Genomic DNA, 23,120 nt, shown 5'->3' on the forward strand with positions numbered 1-23,120 from the left:
TGCTACGGACATCTGTTTAGGGTATCTCTTTTGGTGGGTGTTTTGTTGAGTGTGTGTGTGTATGTGTAACTTCTTCAGCGTCTGTGTGAGTCTGGTGTGATCAATGATAATGAACTGTATTTCCTTGGCACTGCCAGGTTGATGGAGGAGATAGGCCAGCGGGAATAGAGTGGACGGTCACAGCTCTTTTATCTCTCTGCTTCCTTCCCTTTGTCTTCGCCTCTCTGGGCCTGCTATTAAGTTCTCACGAAGCCTCTCTGGACTCTGATTCATATCACTGTGAGCAGAAACACTTTTTTTTTATTATTTGCTTGGGCTTGCACAGAAGATGGCGTGAGAATAAGATAAGCATCCTTATCTGGATTACCCATGCAGATACAGAGCTTGGTGTCTGCGTGTGTTAGACACAAGTTACTGCACAGAGGTGGGCTCAACATAAACCAGGTGTATTCGCCAAATGCCAAAAGATGCCAGCAGCAATATATTTGTTGGCGTCTTAGTTCATTTCCTATTTTGTAAAGTAGATTTAAATGGAGCTGCACCAATATGTGCATACAACAACATACAGGTTATAGACAATGATGCCTACATTCATCAGAAGTGGACGGGGGGTGGGGTTGTAATCTACTCCACTTAGCCTATGGCGACGCATCTTCAATTATCTGGAACCCAGTGAGCATTGATCCACACTATGAAGCCATGTTTTATCTTAAACTCATAAGCCTTCTTGACAGAAAAAAAGCAAGAGAATTTAAAGCATCAGTGTGCTGTAATGACGTTCATACAAAGCGTGTTCTTATTAGGGCTGTCACTTTTTCAGAAAAACCTAGTTTAAATCAACTATCAACTGTGTAGCGTAACACACTTTGGTGTATCCTCCACTTATATTTATTAGCTTTGTTTACTGAACAGGGCACACAGTAGGTCAAGGCTGAAGGTTACCCTGTACTGGATCAAAAGGCAAAGCATTTCAAACAGTCCGTTGCACTTAAAGACTGTAAATTTTGAATTTGAACAGATCATTACAGTTTGCATTTTTTCACTTTTTCCACATTTGAACAAAAAGTGTCTCCCCTCGTTCTTACTTTGTGGAATTTAGTGGTACAAACACTGGTGTGACATACAGGCTTTCAACACACTGCATCATTACTAACATTACTAAGAGAAGCTAGGCCAGCACATAGTTAGCTGCCTTTATTGCAGCTACCTTTACTGCAATAAAGGCAACTAAATAAATACTATGGATATTAAGAAAAACAAATCGATGAAGTTTATGTGTATATGTGTATGTTGAATTGATACAAACCTGCTTATGTTGTTTAGCCCATGAAAGCTGCAAACATTGCTCTACGTCCTCAAGGCATGGTCTCGGAGGCTTGCTCAATCCTGTGGCCAAGCCTGCTGAAACCTGCTGGCTGGAAAGGTTCAGCAATTTAGAATTTGAAAGGTTGTGGTCACTGATGGAAAATGTGCTACTAGTCATTAGGACCTAGTTAGATTAGTTCATTTCGAGTTGTTGAGATAGTTAAAATGCTGGTCAGACAATAGAGAAAACCAGTCAAACACTGCTAAAAACACTGCTTTCTTTGCTTTTTAAGACTCAGAGTGTTTGTCAGTCCATGAAATCAAGCAGAGACGTTGTGAGTGGGAGGTGGAGGGCAGAAGCCTGTAACAGAATGTGATTGTGGGTCAGAGAAGATCCAGTAGTTCATGTGATTTCAGAAATGAAGGTCTTAGTCCTGCCTTACATTGTCTCTGGGACCTTATCCTTTTCATTTTAAAGGCTGCGCAGGTTGCCATAATTAGGTACAGCCGGTGTGTGAGTGTGTGTGTGTGAGGGCTGTGCTTGTGCTGTCAAATAGACCCCCGGTGTTCAGTGCTGATTGTGGTCTTGACCTAGGCTGTGTTGATTGCTCGGCCTGAACAGCCCTCATCCACAGAAGAGCGGACTCTGACAGGTCCTGCCTGGCCGTAGCTGCGAGCACCGGTCCCATCGACAACAGCCTACAGTGCTTGAGAAAATGTGTGCGTGTGTGTGTGCTGTAGGTCACAAGGCAAGGTGACTGCATAATAAATTCACACTCACACCTCAGACTTTTAGAGCTCCCTCCAGTGCGCCTCCATCTCACCTGAGAGCCTAATGCAACCTGGGCACTCGGGGATGAGATGCCCCGCTTGAATGTGCAATGAGCACTCAAGCTCCGCCCCTAACGTGTAGCCTTTGTTAAAACACAACAAGGCTTTGTGTTATCTCCCTCTCCCCCTTTTTTTTAACCTCCCCCCGTTTTCCCCCCTTGCTCTGAATATGTTTGAATTATTGATTATCATCTGATTTATCGGCGGGGCCAGAGTCACTAGAGATTTAGGGGAAATGCAGATGGAAAGGTGGAGAGAGACAGAGAGAGAAAAGGGGGGATGGGTGGTGGTTCGACCTCTCACTCTGGGCCAATTATGAGGATGACCCCAGAGACCTGAGCTCTCTATGTTTAGCTTTCCTTTTCCCTCTCTTTCGTTCCCTTTCCGTCTCACTCTCTCTTTCTGGTGCACTGTTACCACGGAAACCTTTATGTATACAATAAGATGCCGAAGAGCCTGCAGGAATTAAAGAAACAACCTGTCAAAAGGAGCCGTGGGAATGTATGATGCAAATCCGTGTTAGCGTGCTGAAGAGAGAGACAGGGTGCTGATGTGTGTGTGTGTCGGTGGAGTGGGGGGGTGGAAAATGGGGCTCAGAACACATCCTGCTCTTAGGACAACTGTCACTCTAAAGATAGCTCTGCTTACATATCTAGCCTTTAACCTCACCACAAACATGACCCACCCAAAATGCAACATAGCAACCAGGCAGGCACAGCGGAGTGGTTTTCCCATAATCAGCTTTATCTGAAATGTGCTTATTTGATACTTTTGTCCAGGGTTTGCTTGTTAAACAGAGATTAAACCAGCCACGTTTTATGCTAATTAAGACGAGGTGCTGACCTTCCTCTTGTTTCTCGACCTTCCCCAGAGTTCGGAGTCACCGCCCTTGCCGTGTGCATGTTGGTTTATAATAATATGTGTGTTCTTGGGGTGGAAAAAAAACCCCATCTCCTCTTTGTCCCTGGTGGCCCCTTTTACAACTGTTCGCCATTTTAATGTCTTCAATTTAACAGACCATTAATTATGTGGTCATGGCGAAAACCTTGGGCTGGCGAATGTGAGCGTGTGCGCATGTGCCCGTCCATGCAGGGGCTCGTGTGAGTGCGTCTGTGTGTGTTCCACATCACTGACACTGCAATATTAAGCTATAATGGAGATAAAAGTAGAACTATTTGCAAGCCCATTTCTCTCTTTCCATTCCAATGGTTCCAGTGGTGTCATTTGTTATAGTGTGGCATCGAATAAATTGCTTTGGGAGCACCACAGCTGGGATGACTATCTTGACAGATCACATTCAGTTGAATGGCTGCAAAGCATATTCGTCTCACTCAAATCCCCCCACTGTTTTGGGCATTCAGTCCTTGTTTTACAAGCGGCTGATGACTTCGCGGATGTCTTTGCTCTAATTGTGTTTTGTGATCAAACAGTTGCGCGGCAGGGATGCACATGGCATAACTCTACTGGTGGATGAATGATTAAGAGTGATGGTATTATGATGAAAAGAGCAACATTACCGACTCAATTATGGAAAGTAGAGCTGGAGGGTACAAACTGCTGACAGCTGTTTGCTGTTCTTGACTGCATATACTTGATGAGAATTTCCTCTGTCGCAGCTAAATTGCCTACTTGTTAATTGGGGCGAAACCTAAACAGTTTTTGTAAGATCTGGGACATGGGGAGGCAGAAAGGGAGAGGGGATTGGCTGGTTTAAGCTGCTCTCATTTCGTCACTCTCCCTTCCATCCTATCCATTGTCAGTGCGTTTGGGTTTTATCCAGCGCTGTATTTTTGTCCTGCTTTTCTTCTGTCAGCTCTTCTGAGAAATCAAAGTATCCGTGTGTGGTGCAGTCTGCTGTCTCATCCCTCATTTTCCATATGACACCCACACAGCAAACAACAAATTTGGAGCCACAAGAATAGGAGACAAAACCTCACAAGTGACATTAATCCCTTGGGTTGGGGCTGAAATCACAACAACCCATGCTGCTGCATTCCTCTTCAAGTTGACGCAGCAAAGTCTAAATTAGACTCTAATAACCCAAACACTGCTGCCACCTTTCCAGATAAACGTGAAAGAAATGTTGGCTGACGGCAAAGTGGAGGAAGAGAGATAAAGGGAGGAAGAGAGACTGAGCGAGATAAGCGTTTTACAAGAGACACCAGCCATGTGAGGAAGGGTGTTCGCTGTCACAGCGTACGAATTTGGGTCATAGCTCAGTCAACCTGGCTTCATCAAGTCAGCTTGTTGATTTTTGTGTTAAATCCTTAAAATACTGTGTAGTCGGTTGTGTGCAGGCTGCTGTTAGTGAGAATGAAGTTTAGACCCTGGCAGATGTGGGACAGGTTTGTTGTTAGAAATGTTGTGTTTCCTCTAGCTGGAGATTATCTGTGGCAAACGAGGCTTAATGATCCGTTTGCTGGAATTCATTGGAACGCTCTTTCACACGTGTCGTCGTTGCCCTCTCTGTTCTTCATCCTCTGATCAACACTGTTGGCATCTAGTTAACGGATGCATGAATGACAGCCTTGTTTACTTTATGCACAAACACATGTAAATACGTAACTGTGTCAAGGGGATTATTTAAATTTTATCTATATTTTATTTTTAAATGATGTATATGGTGTTAGTTTGAGTACACTGTAGCTACATGCCATAATCTACTGGTACTCATGAGGCCTTAGACAGACATTTTGACTTGTCATAGTAGGTAAAGCACAAGTGTGTAGCAGCATTGAAGCCTTCATTTTATTAGTTACTCTGTATGTCAAAATGCCTTTTGTGAAAAAGGACTAAGGCTTTTTTAGCGGCAGCATAAAAATATAATCGACTTGTTTTCTTGTCGCACATTAAAAATACATAAGCTGGTGAGCCCCGCTTTCCTGTCTCTTTCCAGCTATCCAATAAAAAATGATTAAAAAAAAACATAATCTTCACACATCGCACTATAAAACTGTGATGCAGCCATGCACGTGCATTATTTCTGGTTGACGGGCTAATTGCGAAACTGAGTTTGCGACGCACAGTGATGTCTTGCTTCTCTACAATTTATTAATGAGCATGTTTTATGCCCTTTTATAGTGTGATATATTGAGATAGTAATATTTCAAGTATTGATATGTCTGCATCCTTCCTTTATTATTAGGAAGCTGGGTAGCAGATGGAGTGAGATCAGTTTGTCTTAGAGTGGGATAACTTTAACCACTAACAAGGACAGTCGACAGACCAGACAGGGCAAGAGCTCTTAATTGGTGTGAACATGGACTGTTTACAGAGAAGGAGAGCTTCATTCACCTGAACGGATCAAGCTGAGGTGAACGAAACTCAATTGCAGTGAATTTAACTGAAACTACTGCGGTCTCCAATCAAGTAGATGTTAAATCTTAAACTGAGCCGCTGTGACAGAGAGAACATTACAACACAACAGGCCACAAAAGTTTAAAGTAGATTGCCAGTGTCCAGAGGGAGGCTCAGTTCAAAGCACTGGCTTTTATCATGTTTCTATCAGTGGGGCGGATTTGTGTGTTCCCAACAGCACTGTGAGATTAGCATGTTATTAGCACTGAGAGTGCTTGAAGTTTAACATATTTCATCTTAAATAAAGAGCTCTTTCATTCATAGACTTTCAATAGTCACTTTGCAGAAAAAACAGAACTGCAGTGTGCACTTCACTCAGTGTCTTTTCAGCAACACTACCCTAAAACAAGTGGTACTTAGTGAAGTACAAAGGGACTAGCCGCTGTGTTTCACTGTGCAGACCACATTTCAAACAGCGAAGAAGAAAGTGGCTTATGAAGACACCCTACCTCTTAATCCCTGACTCAGCTCAGCTAGACCAGGCACCACCAAGGGCGATCTATCTATCCAACCCTCCATGTACCCAATGAAAGCCACACACGAACACACACACACGCGCCATCACACACATACTGCAACTGGCACCATTAGTTACACAAGGACCAGGCAGGCACCAGAGTATAATGACTTTACCCAGGCGAGAGGTGAAAAATTGGATTGGAGAAAGTTTTTGAGAAGTACTTTACTGCCTGCTGGGAGTCACAGAGTGAAGACAAGCCAGGGCAGAGCATGGCACATAGAAAAAAAAACCCCAAAAAAGAAACGCCTGCCAGCCTCTGATTCATGCCTCGTCTGTCATCTCTCGTGTCTGTCTTTGTTTTTATTTAGATTTTGGAATAGAACAGCTGTTTTGATTTCTTTCAGGATAATAGTTACTTAGAGCAACACCACTTCTTTGAGTCTGTGTGTAGCTCTCAGACTGCTTTCCCTGGAGTTTAATCCGATAGCAAAATGCACTCAGTGCTCAGCATGGTTGCAGCGTGCTGACGTTCTGTCCATCTTGTACTCAGGAGGCCGAGACCAAGGGGCCAGCTCGGTGTGATAGTTAGGGCAGCGGTTGCCAGCCTTTTTGGCTGGTGGCCTCTTAAAATGAAGCATACGTACGACCCCTCAGCACATGTTAGAGACGTCTTAGAGGTCTTCACAGGTCCAGTTATATGCTTCATAGACTAATTTCTAGAAATAAATGAAAGTATTTTTACCTCCTGTAAAAAAACATTCTGTAGCCAATTGGTCCATATACTGTATATACAGACCAATTTAATATCCGTGACTCAAAATCAAAGGATCACACTTTTAAACCGGCTACTGGTTTCTTAGAATTTGCTCATGCAGTGATCTTGACGTACCACATGATCACAGCTGATCCTGAGTATGCTCAGATCCATTCAGGTCTGTTTGGATATTATATTGAAAGGCAGACTCAAGAGCCGTCACAGTAAACACTAAGTGACATGATTAGACTAAGTGTGATTTGGACCTTGTCTGACTCTGAACGCAGGTGGAGGCCGTGAAGACCTCTAATATTTGAACAGATTTTCACCAGCTCATTTGCTTTATCCTAATTCTGTTTAAGCCCTGAAGAGGTATAGTTATCAAGTAATTCCCATAAAGATGCAAAGAAGAAAGTCTAAAAGATGAACCAGATGTTACGTTTCTATCCTGCTAACCACTTCCCGTCAGACTTGTGTTACATTCTGTCTCTGCGGGGATCCCAACAGCCAAATCTGAACTTTATTTACAGGCCTACAGTGAGGAAGCACTCTAGCAACTGGAGTTACTTCGAGGTATTTTCCATATCTGTGTGAGAAATCAAAACAACTGCTCTATGTCAAAACTATATGAAGAGAAGGAAAGTAAACACGTCAAGCCATGAATCAGAGGATGGTTGGCTGTTTATAATGTGCCATGCTTTGCCCTGGCAGACTCTCCCAGTGACTCCCAGCAAGCAGCAAAGCACGTCTGCCAGTTGGAGTGTGATTCACGAATAAAACAGACCAGGTAATTTGGATATTGCGTACAAATTCTCCCTCTGAGTTTTATCGTCGTTCATTGGCTAATGCGCATTTGTGTGTCTACGTAAAAACAACCCATGAGTGAAGCCACTGAGATAAGAAATAAAGAAGAGATAACATGGTGGCAAGAAATCTCCATAATTCACCCCTCACATCTGCCACTCCTCAGTGTCGGCCGTCTGCCTGACTGTGTGAGTCAGAGTATGCTTGAACATGGAGGAGACTGACTCATAGAGCCTGAAGTCATACAGAATGGGCTCACACAAACACACAAACACACAAACACACACACACACACACACACACACACACACAGACCTGCTTTTCAAAGCCACTGATCCTGATGACACATTCAGTAACATGTTATCAGAGGACATTTCACAGAGGGCACACACAGAAAGAGAAACACTGATGTGATTTATAGTATCTGCAGGCTATGGTGAAAATGAGAGGGTCACCAGTCACCTCCGTCCTTACACTCTGGGGGGGGGGGGGGGGCGCGTTGTCAGGTCCTCTCTCCCTTTCACACCTTACACCTCATCGTGAGTGTGTCCTACTACTGCGTATCGCTAACTTGTGACAACACTGTCGAGTCATTAATCATAAACAACCGTCAAGCCGCCCCGCCACATGTTTTGGTGTCTGTTTAAAGTCCCAGTCGGATGGATGTGGAGGCAAAACAAACTGCTTTTCATGCATTTCAGCCACTTGAGCGCACATGCACATCTTAATTAGCTATCAAATGACGTGGATCAAATGCTTTTTCCCCTCTCAGATCCTCTCATCACTCTGATATGTGGAGCTCACTTCACTCTCTTCCTCTTCACGGCAAGTTAAAGAAAGCGGCTGATGATGATTTAACTGTACATACAGTGCAGCTTGTGTTTATATTGTTTTAGTGTAGGCTTGTGTGTTCTTCCTTTCTCCATTCGCTCATTCATGCACACCTTGAGAAAGTGAGAGAACATACACAAGCTGACTTCATTTAACAGAAGAATCAGGATTGAGGTCTAGTTAATAACCTGGTATCACATGGCTGGGGGAGAGAATAATTGATGGTTTCGAAGATCTAGGAACACAGATAGGGGAAAAAAAAACAAGAGTGAAAAGGGAAGGATGGAGCAAACAAAAGATGGGCAGTAGTGGAGGTGAGAGAGGGGCTTGTTGCATCCTGCTGTCGTGCCCACCCCCTAATTGCTGAGTATTTATGGTGGGAGGAATGGTATGTGTGGGCAACATGCGTCTCCACATATACACACCCGAAACCAAAATACACACTAAGAGATTCCATCACCCTAGAGGGAGTCATTTGTGCCTACAGGAGGTCGGTGGGAGGCTTTTACGGGCCGTTATGTAGCCGGCTCGCTATTCCTGGAAGAGCGTTGGTAACTTTTGATCAAATTCTACCCCACTCTCCAGTAACCTGCTTGCTATGAATTATGGGCTAATTGTGCCAAATGGGTGTGCGTGTGTGTGCTTGCGTGCGTTTGTGCGCCTGCATGTGTGTCTGGGTGGGCAGAGACCTTTCTATTCCTGATTGATTGTTGTCATCTTGGTGGATTATTGAGTTAGCAGTGAACGTGATAGGCTTGCTACAGCATCTCAGAGGAGAGAATATACGCACACACTCACATACTCATACACGTCCATCATGCCTGTACACTTATTCCATTCAATGACCAGTGGAAGTATATCAGGGAAAGAGTCCATGGTCGTGTGTAATGAATACATGTAGGGATGTAAAGCATGTGTGTCGGATGGATGAAGGTTGAAGCTCATTAGTGTACGATTGCCCTGTGCTGGGACAGTGGTCCATGTAAGAATGCATGTGTGCACAGGACAGATGTTTGAGTAATAGTGAGCAGTGTGTAGAAACAGTCTCAAATCCAGTTTACTTTCATGCCAAGGATGTTTTACAGTTGACCTAAAAAACTTGATGTGAACGAGCTTCCCCACAAATTAAAACGTATTCATTCTTTTTGCACCAAGTACGCCCAGATAAGACCCAAAGGCTGTTTTCATTCATCAAGCCAAACAGAATAAAAGCTGTTCAACAGATTTTGCAGTGTTTGGATCTCTCTTTTTTTCATCCAGATTACCAGAGGACATTCTGAGAGCTCATCGCCACTATCCTCAACATGAGAACTGCACCCTATCCTCTGTCTGATGTTGTGTGGAGGATGCTACAATAAGCAGACTTTAACTTGACGAATGGGCGTAGGAGGTCGAATAAGCAGTATGCCATGTGTTGGCATGGCACTATGCAGGTGTGGTTGATTGTGAGCAAGGTTGCCATTTTTGTAATAGTCATAAGCCGGAGCAGACTGTGGGTGAAGGCAACCATCAGTCTCTCTGCCCCACTGCTCTCATATTATCACACTTTACAGTCAGATCTCGAATCAATTTGTCCACCCAGATCTACGCTGTTGAATTAATGAATAAATAATTATGCTAGAAGCAGGCTTTTTTTTCTCTGCAGTCTGAGGGTCGGGTTATGCTCAAAAAGAACTAGTTTGCACGATGCGTTGTCTGACTACATCTGAAGGCAAAAGTGTTTGTAGCTGTTCCGAGTGGCCACACTGGAAGGTGGAGCACATAGTACAGTCCTCATAGAGAGCAGTGAGATATTGTTAAAATGGCACACAGGCAGTCAGACAGACAGGCAGTCTCTCCTGGAAGACATTCACAGTGCTGCACTCAGTTTTACCAATGAAACACTACAGTGATAGTTATATAAAGTCAAGAAAATGTGAAAAAAGAGAGCTTGAGAAATGTTCAAACCCTGGCTCATTTCTCGCCTCCACACATCTGGCTGATCAGTGCGTGAAGTGGGTGTGATTGTTGGTTTAAAACACAGCCCCCCTAATCCGATGTAAGGTGTGGCGGGACGGGCTTTCCAAAGCTAGTTGATCATCTAATGAGCAGTTCTGATGAAGGTCACTGCAAGCTTTAGGCTTCCTTTGGCAGTTAGGTAATTTACTTCTTACTCATCTGGACAGAGAGATACATCGATAGATAGAGTATTTTATTGATCACCTTAGGGAATTTGCAGTGTTGAAACAGCAATTAACATATCAAAAAACACACATAAGTGAACACACTAAGCTGACATGAGGTTGGTAAGAAGAACACTATTTTAATCATATATACACATGTGCATAAAAGCTGTTGTACTAGATGAAAAACAGTAGAGTAAGAATTAAAGTTGAATCTATTTCTGCTCTGCTCTAATAAAAGTTGCCTACCAAATGTCCACCTCTAATCAGCTGAAGATATGCTCATTAATACCATTGATCAGGTGTAAAGTTGCCTCCTCGCATTTTTTTTTTCTTCCAACTTGACTGGATCAAGACATGGGACTTGATTCTCGTTAATGCGGAAGAGTTTTCTGTGGTGTTTGTCTGAAAAGCCGTAGCTGATGAGTGAAGCACGCAGATGTTCAGAAGGGTCAGTCCTGTAGCTGCACCTCATCTTCGCTGACGTCCTCCTGCAGGGGTTTTATTGAGCTCTCAAACCATGACCCAGTGCCGACAAGAAGATGCACGACTCTTTTGACTTTATTCATTTCCTTCAGCCCCTCTATCCAGGGGATAGACAGAGGTTATTAAGAGGGAGGGAGCTCAGTTGTTCTACGTTAGCATATGTCGTTTGTGATTTCCTTTGCATTTTCTCTCATCTCTCAATTGGTCCGATCTTTTGCCATTTTTTTTTTCATAATATTCTCCCCATCCATCTCAATTTTGCTTCCCAGCCATTATTCCTTCTCTTTTTCGTCAGCCACCCGCAAGAGTGAAAGCTTTATCGTCGAATGTCTGAGCTATTCCCTGACTTTGGTATGATAATGCTTGGTGCAGGTCGCAGTTCACTCACCTCGCCCTTTGTTGCTTCACACCCTGTCTGTGGAGTTATTGCCCTCGCCCTCTATCCAAAGGAGTGTTCATTTGTAATTATCACTCAGTATTTGATCATCTCCCTCCCCTGCCTGTCACAATGTCTCATCGGGTTGATGGTAACATTTCCATTACATTAAGAAGAGCAGCCACGGCTGTGTATCGTGTGTGTGTGTGTGTGTGTGTGTGTGTGTGTGTGTGTGTGTGTGTGTATTTGTGCGAGTGTGCTCGATGGTGCGTTCCTATCATTGCGGTAGCAACGAGATTCCTCCCTCCCTCATCCATCTTCAAGCGCTTGGCTGGAAATGACATGTCGACACACAACGAAACACATCGTTGCTTGAGACACAAAAACACACACACTCACTCACTCACTCACACACACACACACACACACACACACACACACACACACACACACACAGGGAATGGAATGGAATTGGATTGGCAATGGAATTCTAATTAAATGGTTCGCATGGGTCCCCCCTCTATTTTCCCCCAAATGGCATGCTAATTGAGTTGATGCAAATTGGGACTCACAGTCTTAAAGGTTCAAATTGCTTTGTTTTGTTTTTTGCTGTTGCACAAAATGTTGCTTATAAAGAGCTCGAGTAGAGAGAAGGGAGATGGAGAACAAAAATGAAGGGCATCGTGAATGAATCGACCCTCTTTTCAGGACTGGCCTGAAACCGCTGGAAACATAGGAGTGGAAAGGGTGAGCCTGTATGGGGAAAACTGTGGAATTCCTCTTGTCATTATCGAGGGTTTAACGTTGCTTGTGCACGTGCGTGTATACACGTTGTTTGCAAGCGCATACTTTAATAAGCGGCTAAGCTCACTGCAGTGGTATTATTAAGGAAGGCCCTTGCCTCCCATAAAGTTCCCAGAACATTCTCGTTCCTGGAGGCCATTGGCAGGAGGGTTGGAAATGGTGAGCTCGTCTTTAGCTCGGCAGGGGTTGAATCGATAAATCTGTCATTGTTTATTTTATAAAACTTCCAGTCTTCACCTCTGGGCGCTCCCACAGTCGGAGGCTAAACACTCAAGCTGTTCATGTCAACCCACTTACTGTAGGATTGTCGGCCAGTTGCTGTGTGGTTGAAAGATATTGTCTTCAATAGACTACGAGCTGCACATGACCAATTTGCCACAGCGTGTGTTGCCATTTTTCTGGGGGTTTGCAGCTTCAGCGACCCCAGGACCTTCCTCAAAGTTCTCTGTTGCAGAAGGAGAGGCAGTTTGCTTCCAGAACATGTCAACCTGATAACATTTGTCTCATTCTTATTTTCTTGTCTCTCAACCTTTAGGTGCTGGCTTTAGAAAGACAGGTCTTTGACTTCCTGGGTTACCAGTGGGCCCCAATCCTGGCCAACTTCTTCCACATCATCATCGTCATCCTCGGCCTCTTTGGCACCATCCAGTACCGGCCGCGCTACATCGTGGTGGTAAGCACACATAACCGAAGACTAGTTGTTCGCGTGAAGCTCTGTACGGTCTGTCACATAATCCTATTCCTGATGGTTTTTGTTAAGCAGCGTCACATCACTTTGCATTAGTCCTTTGCCTGTGCATCTGATCGGACATGTTGTTGCCTTTCCTCTCTAATTGCAAAGTGTGTTCCACTCTCTTGTGCATTGTGCAACACCCTTAAATCACTCTAATCCCAAGGTAATTAGGGCTAATTAAAGGGGGTGGGGGTGGGGGGGGGCTAAGGAGCTCATCAGATTTATACTCGACGTTGAGTTTCTGGACAGAGAAGGTCATTCTTTGAAACACGGTGCAAAGCATGTGCTGCCTGACTCTGTTAGAAAGCGCCACTATGAAGCTTCATGAATGTGCTTTTATGCACTTCAGTTATTGTTTTAAACCATAATGGACATCAACGGCATTAAGAGCCTATTTTGTGCGGCAATGCTGGAAGCACAGATGGCAGATGTTAATGACAGGAAAAGATTGGGGGAGCGACGAAGAGATAGAGGGGAAGAGAGTAAATAAAGAGAGACAGGGGAGATGGAGGAGGATAAAGCGTAGCCACACAGGATGTGATGAAGAAACAGAGGAAGCAGCAACTGACGGAGAGGAAGGAGGGAAAGCAGAGCTATTGTGTCACGTCAAGTGGAAAATGGGAGATGGCGAGCTAAGGGGTTTCATGATTCAACATGCATGTTTTTACAAAGGTGCTGTTTTGCCCTCCACTCTTCCTCCGATGCCTCTGACATTTAAGCTCAATTTATCGTGAGTCAGAAGATTTCACAACCTTCACAATGGCGACTCTCTCTCAGTCGGTGAATACCGCTCCGCGTCTGTCAACAGTTGGCTGTCTGACTGTACAATTTCACAAACGGTTGAAAGTCGTGAACTTAATTCAGCCACAGCCGCTTTAAAACCTGCAGCTCCCTCAGGGCTTAAATAGACTTGCTGAACTTAAGGGCACCTTTGAAAAAAAGTTTTGTCTTACATACTAATGCATCTGTGTGTGTGTGTGGTGTCTTGGTGTATAGAGCGTGAGGTGTGTGTGTTAATGCATGTGTATGTGAGAATGCGTGCGTGGGAGTGTGTGTGGGACGGCGCTGTCCACTGACTTCGCTTTGCTCAGGAGCTCATTCATTGAACATGCCATTTTCTTCAGTAGCTGTCATATCCTGTTCTGTCCAGTTCATCTAGTTTCCATGGAGCTAATCTGTCCGTGTCTCTGCCCTCCAGTATACGGTATGGGCCGCTCTGTGGGTGGCCTGGAACGTCTTCATCATCTGCTTCTACCTGGACGTAGGAGGCCTGTCCAAGGTGAGACATTCAAAGTTTCAGTCTGCTGTTTTCGCCAAATCTCTCGCCAAGTCGGGTGCCTTTGTCTGTGCTGTGATGAATGTTCTTTCCTCTCTAAGGTCATGGTTGCAGGCTGGTGGGGGATTGAAGCCTGATTTATATTACATTGTCCAAGAGTTGCGCCGCCTACACTGTAGGTGTCCTTTTAGGCGTGTTGAGAACCGCATCAGAGCTGACAAACACTTTCCACAGCCACATAAAATACTTGTTTCTGATTGGCTGGCAGGCGCTCTGTTAAAAGCCTAAAGATGAACACAGGTTTAGGGAAGTGTCTCGTTTTTAAACCTTTGCAGTAACACTGCAGTATATGTGAAGTATTTCAAGGCTTTTGCCAACAAATGTGAGCTCTTTTTTAGTTAAGCCTGTGTCCTAACCAATTTCACACTTGAGTTTTCAAACTGAAGGACTTCTACATGCACACAGGTTAGCTTAATCTTGCAAAGGGGGTGACTGCTGACACTGATTAGCCCAAACATTTCTGCTTTCACTGTCAGTGAAGATGCATTTAGCTCGGCTTTGCCTCCGCGGTGTGCTCTCTAGCCATGACGCCGTTCATGGGTAGAGAGCGCATAAATAAACACATAAATCAGGCACTTTGGTTAGCAGTGTTACCTCTATTCTAAATTCTTCAACAAAATCGATTAACCTGCAGATATCCATAGTATACTGTATTCCTGTATTCTTTCCTATGCTTAGTCTGTTATTTTTGTGTATCAGGACACCTGTGTGTGTTATCACTTTAATGGCGGCTCCACACTCCACCTGGACACTGCTGCAAAACCTGGCTGCGATCTATTACCTGAATCTGGTGCAAGTAGTGTTTGTTGATAATAGGTATAAAAAAGGCTGCATTCTCAGTCATACGACTCGACAAATTTACCTCGTGTGACTCGTAGCAAAGCAGCTTCCAGTGCAAACCTTCTCCTTTCATCGTGGAAAGAGAATGGTTCCAGCAGAACGGGGCAGGTGAGCACAGTGTCGGTTCTCTGGAAGACAACACATCACTCTTGTGTTTGCCAGGAAAAACACTCAAGTCTGAATTTGTTTGGGTTTTTTTTTTTCCTGAAAATGCTGCAGCTTTGATTCTGATCTTGTGCCAGTGTTTTTCTTAGTACACCTGACGTATGTGGCTGCTATAATAAGAATTGTAGTAAATATGTAGATGTGTAATTGAGCATTCTTGAGCTTTATCAGCGCTGGACATATATTTTTATCTGTAGTTGGATATGATGCACTGCTACGTGGTGCTTTCTGCCTGCGTCGAGCCTGACAACAGACACAGTCCAAGTAAACACGATTACTTGCGGTATATAAAGAATGCATGACACAGCCAGCTAATATGAATCCACCAAACTCTAAATCACTCCCTAAGCTTTAGGGATCTGTGCCATACACACCCACAGCTGCAACACCTCAAAGAATGTGTGTGTTTCTGTTTAATTGTTTGTGTGGTGCGTCTCTGCTGGTCTGTGGGAGGGGGGGGGGGGCAAATCACCTCCCTGTTGAGTTTCAAGTGGGAGCTCACAACTTAATCGGGAAATAATCCCCCTCCCAAACCACCACGCATGTACATCCAGTCTTTCCAATTTGTATGTACACTTGCATTTACACAACCTGTTAATATATCCACCCACCCTCCCTCCACATGTCAACTTTTCGTCTCTCATTTATTTCACTCTGCTCGCTGCTCCTTTGATCTTTTTTTAATTTATTCCATGTATTTTGCAAGTTCCATATCTCGCCTTTCCCATTTCAGCGGTCTCTTCTCCTCTCCTCTCCTCTCCTCTCCTCTCTCCTCTAGCTATTGATGGGTGTCTTGCCCAGTTGCCTGCCTGACCATTGACAATAATGAATTCATGTAGGCAACGTTCACCTCACACCACTTCAGCCAAAATGAATTCCAGAAACACCTTCCCAAGCTCTGGTGACTTTGTCATTGTGTTATAGACCTTGGCTCCATCAAGTGTGTCTGTGTCTCACTGCGTATGTCTATGTGTGTCCACTGTGTGTGTGTGTGGTTGTGTGTTCCTGCATGGTTCCTGCTAGAATAATGAGCCTTGTAGAGGCCAGCTGCTTGGGCTTGGCATTAACCCGACAGATGGAGCCAGCCTGGGCTCCCAGCTCTGCATATGGTGGCCAGGAGGAGAGCTGGCTAATGGAGCGCACCCACCCACCCACCCACACCCCATGCGCACATGCACGACCAAACTTGGCTCATAGCTTTCTGAGGGGTCCCAAATACATTTTATCATAAAACACGGTCAGCTAATTCTGCCTGACTTGCCTTGACCGATGTTGACAGGACTGTTCTGGAGGGTGTGTTTGTATGTATGTCTGCGTGTGTGTGTATCGGTGACAAGGCTCTGGAAGTGAGGGGGCAGGTTGTCAGAGTCATATGCCACATGCTCTGTCACCTCCTATTGATCCCTTATCCCTTCCCCCATGGTGCAAGACAGGCTGACAGACAGACCCCTGCTACTCTACACACACCTCTGTTTTAAACAGTCTGCAGTCATTCACTGCTTCTCTTTTTATTCATTCTCTCTCACACTCTGCACACGGTGACATGGAGACTTTTGATATGTCTGCAGAAGCTGTCTGAATTTGAAAATGCTTCTCTCTCTCTCTCTCGCAATTTTGGTATTTCACACTGAATAAACCAATAACGCAATATGTTAAGCTCTGATTCTGACAAATCTCTTATAAAATCATTTTCTCATGTTATAAATTTTGTTAACCATGGTTGTTTCGGTTTAGAATTTATTGTCCCGGGGAAGATTTGTTCTCACAGTCAGTGCAACATAAAAAGCTGAAGCTAAATTGATCTGATAAAGGACATAAAAGGATTCATATTCAATTTGACTCAATAAGAATGCTATCAAACCCCAGTGCTGCTCCATAGTGAGTGAATCTGCGTTTAGTGTGGATTCATTACGTATGCATACACTGCTTCTGTCCCTGTTGTCGCTCCTTTTCGTCACCAGTATAGCTGACCACACAACACAGGTGTCCTCGATGACGTATTTGTGTTTATTTTGTCAGACGACTTCCTGGGCATGATGTAGGGATTTGAAGGGCAGCTCGGTGAGACTCATCTGCTTCGCTGCGGTAAACAAATAGTGTTTATGAGTCGCCATCAAATCACAATTTTATGCTTGATGGGTCGTATGGAGAAAGAGGAAAATATCTCTGTTAGGCCAACTAAATTATGTTTTCAGCAATGTTAAAACACATTGTAATGAAGGCGAATAGTGAGAGCAATAAGCCCTTTTCACGTGGGGCTAGAATCTGCCATGTCTGTGATTTTAAAAGTAAAAATTCCACCACAAATTCGCAAATCAGCGTCTTGGTGATCTTGATGACCAGTATTTTTGGGTTTTTTTTTTTGAAAACTTCGAAATTAAAGTTTTAACAGAATTTTGGATGCAAATTCAGGAGACTCATTGCTCGACATTCAGGGAGCGGATGTTACGCAGAGCCTTGACATAATATTATTGACCTTAACAGGCAATGTCATCCGTCTTTCTAACTGTGTGTTGAGCGCTTTTGTACCGCAACAAAGCAGTTTCCCTGCAGGGATCAATAAAGTTTTAAAATACAGACTTCACATGATGTCCCCTGGTAATACTTGTCCTGTGCAAGTAGAGCTTTAGAGAGGAAGAAAAAAAAAATTTGACCATTTTCCTAATGTTTTGCTGTTTTGAAAAGCAATCTGAAAATGATAATATGGACGAATGCAATTTTCACATGTAAATGAAGCTTTCAGATTCATCCGCCTCACTGTGAACGTAGTATAAAACACTCCCCAGGCTTCCTCACTCTCTCTCAACCGGCACACACACCGACTGCAAACTTTATTTCAACACATTGCTTGATTCAATATGCAGCCACCATGCATGCACACCTTTTGTGAAATGCAAGTAGATACAACACTGTCATCAGAGCCAGAAGAGTTTACTACACCTAGTGAGCCACTCAGGTCTGCTCCCCAATGTGACTGCACAAACAAAGTCTCTTCTCCGTATTTCAGAAACAATAAATCATGAGTCGTAAGATTATAATCATTTGATGTTTAGCTTTATAGATGCCTCACGTCTCTAGTGATTCCAGCAACAGGACTGTCTCCAAATATGTATTGACTTTTGTTAAAGAAAATAGTTTGAGCAGTATCAGTAGACGAGATTGATTTGGTCTTTGGGCTGCATGGGAGCATAACAATAACACTCCTGACAGTAAGTTGCCAAAAGCTTCTTGAATATCGACTACTGATGTGCTGCAGTCGTGAGTGCGGCTACGGCTTGGATAGAGATGGTTTCCTTAGCTTGCAGGCTCAATCAATGGCATCTGTCAAGTCATTAGTCTTCACAGTCCTACCTATTGACCTTCATCCGCCTCTGTTTTTGTGACTTTGTGAGAGAATGGCAGAGACGGAAAATAGAGACACAGGATGAAAACGAGTGATGGACATGGAGACACAGTCCACTGACTGCACATGTCTGTTGTTGAGAGTTGTTGCTGCCAGTGATACTGTATGTTGCTGATGTGTACATGTGAGCGTGAATGGGGGGTGGGAGTCAGAGATGTTTCCTGACAGGCTCTGTTAATAATGCATGCATTGTCACCGAGGGGCAGATGCGGGGTTAGATTGCTGTATTGGGGTATTGATTGGTGTGAGCATCTGTGCATCTGTATGTGTGGGCTCATATGGCTGTGTGCAAATTGAGCATCGCCGGGGTGTACAAGAGCTACATGCATAAAATGATGGATCTGAAAGTTTGAAAACTAAATCAAGAAACTTTCCTCTGAAACAGCAGGTTCTGTTGGCTCAGACTGACTAAGGTTCATGGACTTTAGGAATGTCATATCTGTTGTCAATCTTAAAGCTAAAAATATTGAAAGGTCAGTTCACCCAAATTATGCAAAAATATTCCGCTGGTTTTGAGATATCTGTCTCTGAGAGTTCTGTCTCCACCCAATAGAGTGGAGGTAAAGGGATTTTCGTTTATACAACCCTGATTCCACATTGTGTGATTGTGTGGGACGTTGTGTAAAACGTAAATAAATTCAATGCAAAATGAATGCAATCACGTGCAATCATGTGCAAATGAAGTAATTACTGATGATGGTTTTCAAAAATGTTCCAGAGCCCATGCAGTAATATCCTTTATCACATGTTCATGAAGTGCTGAACTCCACTCCATCCTTGCTTGTGAACAACTGAGCCTTTCCAGGATGCTCCTTTCATTACCAATCAACCTGTTTACCTGTGGAATGATCCAAACAGGTGTTTTTGGAGCGTTCCACAACTTTCCCAGTCTTTTGTTGCTCCTGTCCCAAATTGTTTTAACATGTTGCTGCCATTAAAATCAGAATAAGCAGATATTTACAAAAATCAATGACGCTGATGAGGTCACACATTAAATATATTGTGGGGGGGCAGAGGACATGCATGCCTAACCCGGCAAGAGAAGAGGTTAAAGTCTGAACAAGACACCTCTCCTCTGCTCTGCTTTCCCCGCCCCATCTTCTCGCTCTGCCAATAGGAAGAGAACCAGGAAGTTTAGATAAGGTGGGGGTGTGGCCAGCTAGAGTCTCTCTTTGGGACCATGCGGCCTGTTCAGGTGAGTTTGCGTGGTAAGATACAGAGTTGGCTTGTTTTTTGATCTTTTTGGTTGTTTTCCTGTTTTGTTTGCTTCTTGAAGGAAATGTTAGGGTTTGTTTTCCTGCTTTGTTTGCTTTATGAAGGAAATGGTAGGGTTTGCTGCTTCTTGAAGGAAATGTTAGAAGAGGCTGTTAAATCTAGTCTGTGGTTTAGGCCTCCACCTTCAGCACCCTCTAAATTTTCCACCCCCTACCCGATCAAGGGTCTGTATCCAATCCCTACTTTCATCTTTTGACTCTACCTCTTTATTTTCTATCTGGGTCAGTTGAACGTGGCGGTGCTGTTTGGATTGTGTAGGAGCAGTGTGAACTGGCACTAGGGGGGGTGACTCTGGGACGCCAGAGTTCACTGCCTAACCTCCTGGAGGTGTAGTGGGACTAAGTAGGCGAAACACTGTTGAAGGGAGGTTTCCACCTGATGACCCCCAGAGACGTGTTAGGAATCACTGCTCTTTGGCAGGTATAGAGGCAGATTAGAGCTCCAAGGTTCTTCACTGAGAATGAATCCTCTTTTTGAGCACAAGTATCTTGTGTTTAAATTAAATGGCATCAGCCTCAGCGGTACAGCCCAGCAGAGCTGTTTGCGTGGCTGCAGAGCCTTCACCTTGTGTATAACTGGATGAGCAAGCCCTCTAAACAACAGAGAACAACCATAAAACCCATCCAATCTACCGCAGGTGTCCAGAGATGAGCTCTCTGCCTCCTGTGCAACATGGTTTGCTCATAAAGAATACATGAATGTACATCATAAGTAATGAATCGAGTCCAAGCAAAGACATAAATGTTTCCTTCTCCTTTCAGGACAGTGATCTGCTGACGTTTAACATCTCAGCCCATCACTCTTGGTGGAGCGAACACGGGCCGGGCTGTGTGAGGAGAGAGATGCCACAGGCTCCGGGGGTCCGCACCACAGAGAGCCACTCCTACATCACTGTCATGGGCTGCCTCATGGACTACCAGTACATCGAGGTCATGCACAGCGGCACGCAGATCCTTGTTGCTGTGAGTACAAGCTGACAAAGTGACTCTAGGCCCTGTTCACATGCAGATACGCACATACATGTGTGAACATGTCACAGGAACTCATCATATTTCATACTCAACACCAGCAGGAACCTCACCTGCCGTGGGATTTCATGTACGTGAAAGGTGAACGTGATAGAAGGGAGGGCGATGTTTTTGTTTCCCTTCAAGCACTTTTCTCAATATAATTCCACAGCGGTCGGTTATTTTGTCTGTCGCTGCCTCCCTTCCTCTGCCCCGGTCACTGAATGAAAAATCGATCTGTTGTTTTGTCTGGCTGAGACTCAGACCTGCCAGCTGCTAACAGGTTACTCAAACACTGGAAGGGCTGTTATTGTCCTCTTTATACAGCTCTGTATGAATACACCAGAAACTCACATCCTGCCAGCATTCACATTTGCACACACTCATGTATAACTGACTAACCTGATACTGGACGGGGGCCAGGGCCTTCTTAGTTGCCAGCACAGCAGGCACTTGGGTTCAGACACGAACATTACACACATTTGCTCACAGTGGCATTCGTTCGCACACGCTTTGACTCAATCGCCACGTACGTACACACGCTCACACCTGTTTTTCGCAGTTGTTGACGATGCATGTGGAGTGGATTTAATGATGGCAATAGGTGAGCAAGACAGAGCTGATACGCAGAAGCTTCATCAGCCTTCGGTGGCTTTCGGAGCCCTGTTGGTTTTCAGTCTTACCATCTAATCTTGAACTAATTTACACCTGGGAGAGCACAGCGAATGCAGTTAAGCACATGGCAGATTAGAAAGCTAGCAGAGGGAGCCAGTATAGAGAAGCATTGGATTGTACTATTCATCCCATCACCCCCATGGAGAAAAGGCAATAAAATGGCTGACCTCACCTCACAGCCCCAACTCTCTCACTGAACCTCATTAGCCCTTACACTAAACGCAGTGAATTGGTTTATTCCTCGCCTCACATGAACTTTTGAGAGACGGCAACAATTTTTTTGCCCGCATTTTCACACGGTATTGTCCGAGCGAGCGTTCAGCGGCATCTCCGTGGGAACGGCTCTGGAGAGGAGCAGAGAAATTTGCGCTGAAATCCCAGCGTCGCAAATGGCATCATTTTCCTCGTGTCCTCGCTTCCTCTCAGGCTAAAAGCAGAGCACTGCTAAAGAAAATAAGGGTCCTTTGAGATGTCCACTCTTGTCTTGGTTTGTCCTCATTCCTCTCCGGTGAAAGAGAGGGCCAGGCAGAAGGAGAGGGTTGAAGGGCTGAATGGAAAGAATAGGAAGAAAGTGGGGTGTCCCTTTTGTCTTTGTTAGAGGGGGCTTCAAGGTCGCCGTGAGAGGCCATTAAATATTTAGTTTGGGCTCCAAGGAGTATGTTTCATTAAGATGAAAAATGTGGATCCATTGGCCAGCAATGGATGCATCATTGTCATCCGTCTGCTCAGATTCATCATGGGCTAGAAATAAGCCATTCAGAAGTGAAGGATTTGGTGAAGTCAGCCCTGTGTTGTTGCCTATTGCTGCTACAGGCTACATTCAGCCAAAAGGTATCTTGAAGGTTTAAAGGATGAGCTTGAAGTGGAGGCAACCTTTTCAAACCGGGATAATGTATTATTCATTTGTTCATCACTGAGAGGAATATTTTGCTCTATCTCTGCCCTTATCCTAGTCTTTGTTGCCTTGGCTGAAACCCAACTCGTCCTGCAGTGCAGAGTGCTTTTGGAAAGCTTTGGTTTTCTACTACTGTCACAATAATGACTGATTTTCCCCGTCAATGTACGCCGCAGAAAATCCACACACGCTTTCTTTCCTTTCTGTCCTCCCATCACCCTATCTTCTTTTGCTCTTTTGCACCGCCTTCGCTGTTAAATAAAACAGTGGAGTCTGAGAAAACATCTCCGGTGAGATGGAGGGTAGTTAGGAAGAAAACGGATGAGAGAGAGAACAAGAAAAGTTGTGCAAGATGTGAAATTCAGTTTACATCTGTAGACATAACTCCTACACACTAAAGGGAGTAGTGAGAGATGTGAAGGGGTTGTCAGAGCTGCTGAGCTTCTCATAAAACAGGCAGAGAAAGTGCTCGCACACACACGCACACACACACACACAAACACACACACACACGCACAAACACACACACACACACGCACACACACAGATATATATCATTTAGCGCAGGTTATTGCTGCCACAGGCAATGCTTTCTTCTGTTGCCTCTCTATTCCCTGGGAA

The 23,120-nt window shown here is 44.4% G+C and overlaps 1 protein-coding gene across 1 annotated transcript in view; it reads left to right on the forward strand.

The window, feature by feature from the left end:
- nkain4 (sodium/potassium transporting ATPase interacting 4) overlaps positions 1 to 23,120 on the forward strand; it is a 45,508-nt gene that overhangs the window by 4,278 nt on the left and 18,110 nt on the right. Inside the window, exons 2-4 of the mRNA XM_041945902.1 lie at positions 12,706 to 12,843; positions 14,102 to 14,182; positions 20,684 to 20,884. Of these exons, the coding sequence (XP_041801836.1) occupies positions 12,706 to 12,843; positions 14,102 to 14,182; positions 20,684 to 20,884 (420 nt within the window). The remainder of the gene's footprint in view (positions 1 to 12,705; positions 12,844 to 14,101; positions 14,183 to 20,683; positions 20,885 to 23,120) is intronic.

This window comes from Chelmon rostratus, chromosome 10, assembly GCF_017976325.1.
Source record: "Chelmon rostratus isolate fCheRos1 chromosome 10, fCheRos1.pri, whole genome shotgun sequence".
In the NCBI taxonomy this organism is placed as follows: domain Eukaryota; kingdom Metazoa; phylum Chordata; class Actinopteri; order Chaetodontiformes; family Chaetodontidae; genus Chelmon; species Chelmon rostratus.